Source organism: Conger conger, chromosome 19 (genome assembly GCF_963514075.1).
Source record: "Conger conger chromosome 19, fConCon1.1, whole genome shotgun sequence".
Classification (NCBI taxonomy): domain Eukaryota; kingdom Metazoa; phylum Chordata; class Actinopteri; order Anguilliformes; family Congridae; genus Conger; species Conger conger.
This window is the reverse complement of record NC_083778.1, coordinates 22064279-22066778: the sequence shown is the minus strand read 5'-3', so window position 1 is coordinate 22066778 and position 2500 is coordinate 22064279. Positions and strand designations below refer to the sequence as shown.

At 53.2% G+C, this 2500-nt stretch overlaps 1 protein-coding gene across 4 annotated transcripts in view; it reads right to left on the bottom strand.

The window, feature by feature from the left end:
- The window catches only part of LOC133119124 (potassium voltage-gated channel subfamily D member 2-like), an 83689-nt gene that overhangs the window by 8677 nt on the left and 72512 nt on the right, over window positions 1-2500 (bottom strand). For 2 of the 4 annotated variants that reach the window (XM_061229549.1, XM_061229550.1), the window contains exon 3: window positions 270-368. The exons of 1 other annotated variant lie outside the window; for it this stretch is intronic. In XM_061229549.1, the coding sequence (XP_061085533.1) occupies window positions 270-368 (99 nt within the window). Of the gene's footprint in view, window positions 1-245; window positions 369-2500 lie in introns of all 4 variants that reach the window. One more of the 4 variants, XM_061229551.1, reaches the window with a different exon arrangement.

Genomic DNA, 2500 nt, shown 5'->3' with positions numbered 1-2500 from the left:
ATAGAGTGATAGAGAGAGATAGAGTGATAGAGAGAGATAGAGTGATAGAGATAGAGATAGATAGAGTGATAGAGAGAGATAGCGTGATAGAGATAGAGATAGATAGAGTGATAGAGATAGAGTAAAAGATAGAGATAGAGAGTAATAGAGATAGATAGAGAGGACACCACGTAAAGCTCTTGCATGGAGCAGCTCCAGTTCTCCGGGCCTTTGGGCACATGCAGCGGCCCGTCCAATGGGATCGCGGCGTTCCCGGTTGGCGTGGTTACCTGCTCCAGTGCAGCGCTCAGGAGCCGGAGGTGTTTGTATTGTGCGTAGGCTCGAGCACCGCTGCTCTTAGCCAATCGCACTCGAGCCAGCCGCGCCTTCTGTTCCAACACACACACGCTGCTTTAGTGTCTGAGAGACCCATACGCTGCACAACAACACACACTGAACAACAACACACTGCGCTCCAACACACACTGCACAACAACACACACTGCACTCCAACACACACTGCACTCCAACACACACTGCGCTCCAACACACAGTGCACAACAACACACACTGCACTCCAACACACGCTGCTTTAGTGTCTCTGACCCCATCTGAGAGACCCATACGCTGCACAACAACACACACTGCGGCCATTTTAAGGACCGAGTAATGTTGACTCTTAAAACTGGGGGAGAAGATTTTAATTTAATTTGAGAAGCATCAGCAGTGTGATACTGTACCTGTGTGAGGTCAGTGTGTTAATTTGTTTGTTCTCAGACAGTCAGAATCTAGACTGAGGTTCTTACAGCCAGCTGCTAAAACACTGCTGTTTTTAGGGAGATCTGAACAACACACACTGCACTCCAACACACACTGCGCTCCAACACACACACGCTGCTTTAGTGTCTGAGAGACCCATACGCTGCACAACAACACACACTGCACTCCAACACACACTGCGCTCCAATACACAGTGCACAACAACACACACTGCACTCCAACACACACTGCACTCCAACACACACTGCGCTCCAACACACACTGCACAACAACACACACTGCACTCCAACACACACACGCTGCTTTAGTGTCTGAGAGACCCATACGCTGCACAACAACACACACTGCACTCCAACACACACTGTGCTCCAACACACAGTGCACAACAACACACACTGCACTCCAACACACACACACGCTGCTTTAGTGTCTCTGACCCCATCTGAGAGACCCATACGCTGCACAACAACACACACTGCGGCCATTTTAAGGACCGAGTAATGTTGACTCTTAAAACTGGGGGAGAAGATTTTAATTTAATTTGAGAAGCATCAGCAGTGTGATACTGTACCTGTGTGAGGTCAGTGTGTTAATTTGTTTGTTCTCAGACAGTCAGAATCTAGACTGAGGTTCTTACAGCCAGCTGCTAAAACACTGCTGTTTTTAGGGAGATCTGAGTTCTCCTTGGATGCACTGAGAGGAGCAGATCCATGGATTTGCCGTCCTGGGGGGGCCCCAGATCACAGCGCTTTATCATGGACGATGTCTGCAGAGAAACAGGTGTGTTCTCTCTGCTCAGGGATCCATGGAGCTCCCTGCAGTTCATTGGGAGGAGTAGCAGGGCATTGGTGCAGGTGGGCCAGGAGCACGTGTGCTCTAATGAAGGTCAAATGAGGAGATGATTGTGCACTCTGAGCTGAAACACATTATTTTACTCATTTGCATGTTGACCTCCCCGTGAAAGGGCAGTGCAGTAAATATCTGAGTGGGGTTCACTGTGGACTCAACCTGCGTGTGTGTTCCACAGGGCTCTGCGTGAGACGGTGTGTAGTTTGGGAGGGAACTCAGTGCCCTATTTTGTACAGAATCAGGCTTCAGGACCGAGTTACCAAGGCGAGGCTCAGCTGGTGGGCTTCATACAGTGCAGACAGCGATTCATTAGACAACATCCCCAGCGTGTGTTCAATCGCCCTGGGGTTCCTCACAAGTCCACCCATCAGCTGCGTGCTCATACTAACATCACCTCCGCTGATGTGTTCTATTTATGAAGACATTTCAGGTATAAAAACACATCTCTGATAGAACTGACAGTATTTCATACGCTGTGGGTGTTAAAAGTCATCCCATGGCAACAGGGAAACAGGAAACAGAGGGTTAAAGGAGGGTTGCTTCTGAAGCTTAGAGAGCTTGTGGTTAACAGGAAAAGGTATGAAATGAATGTGGTGTGGGCGGGGCATCGGGTGGGGCCAGGGTGTGGGCGGGGCCAGGGTGTGGGCGGGGCAGCGGGCGGGGCCAGGGTGTGGGCGGGGCAGCGGGCGGGGCAGCAGGCGGGGCCAGGGTGTGGGCGGGGCAGCGGGCGGGGCCAGGTGTGGGCGGGGCCAGGGCCAGGGTGTGGGCGGGGCAGCGGGCGGGGCCAGGGTGTGGGCGGGGCAGCAGGCGGGGCCAGGGTGTGGGCGGGGCAGCGGGCGGGGCCAGGGTGTGGGCGGGGCAGCGGGCGGGGCAGCGGGCGGGGCAGCGGGCG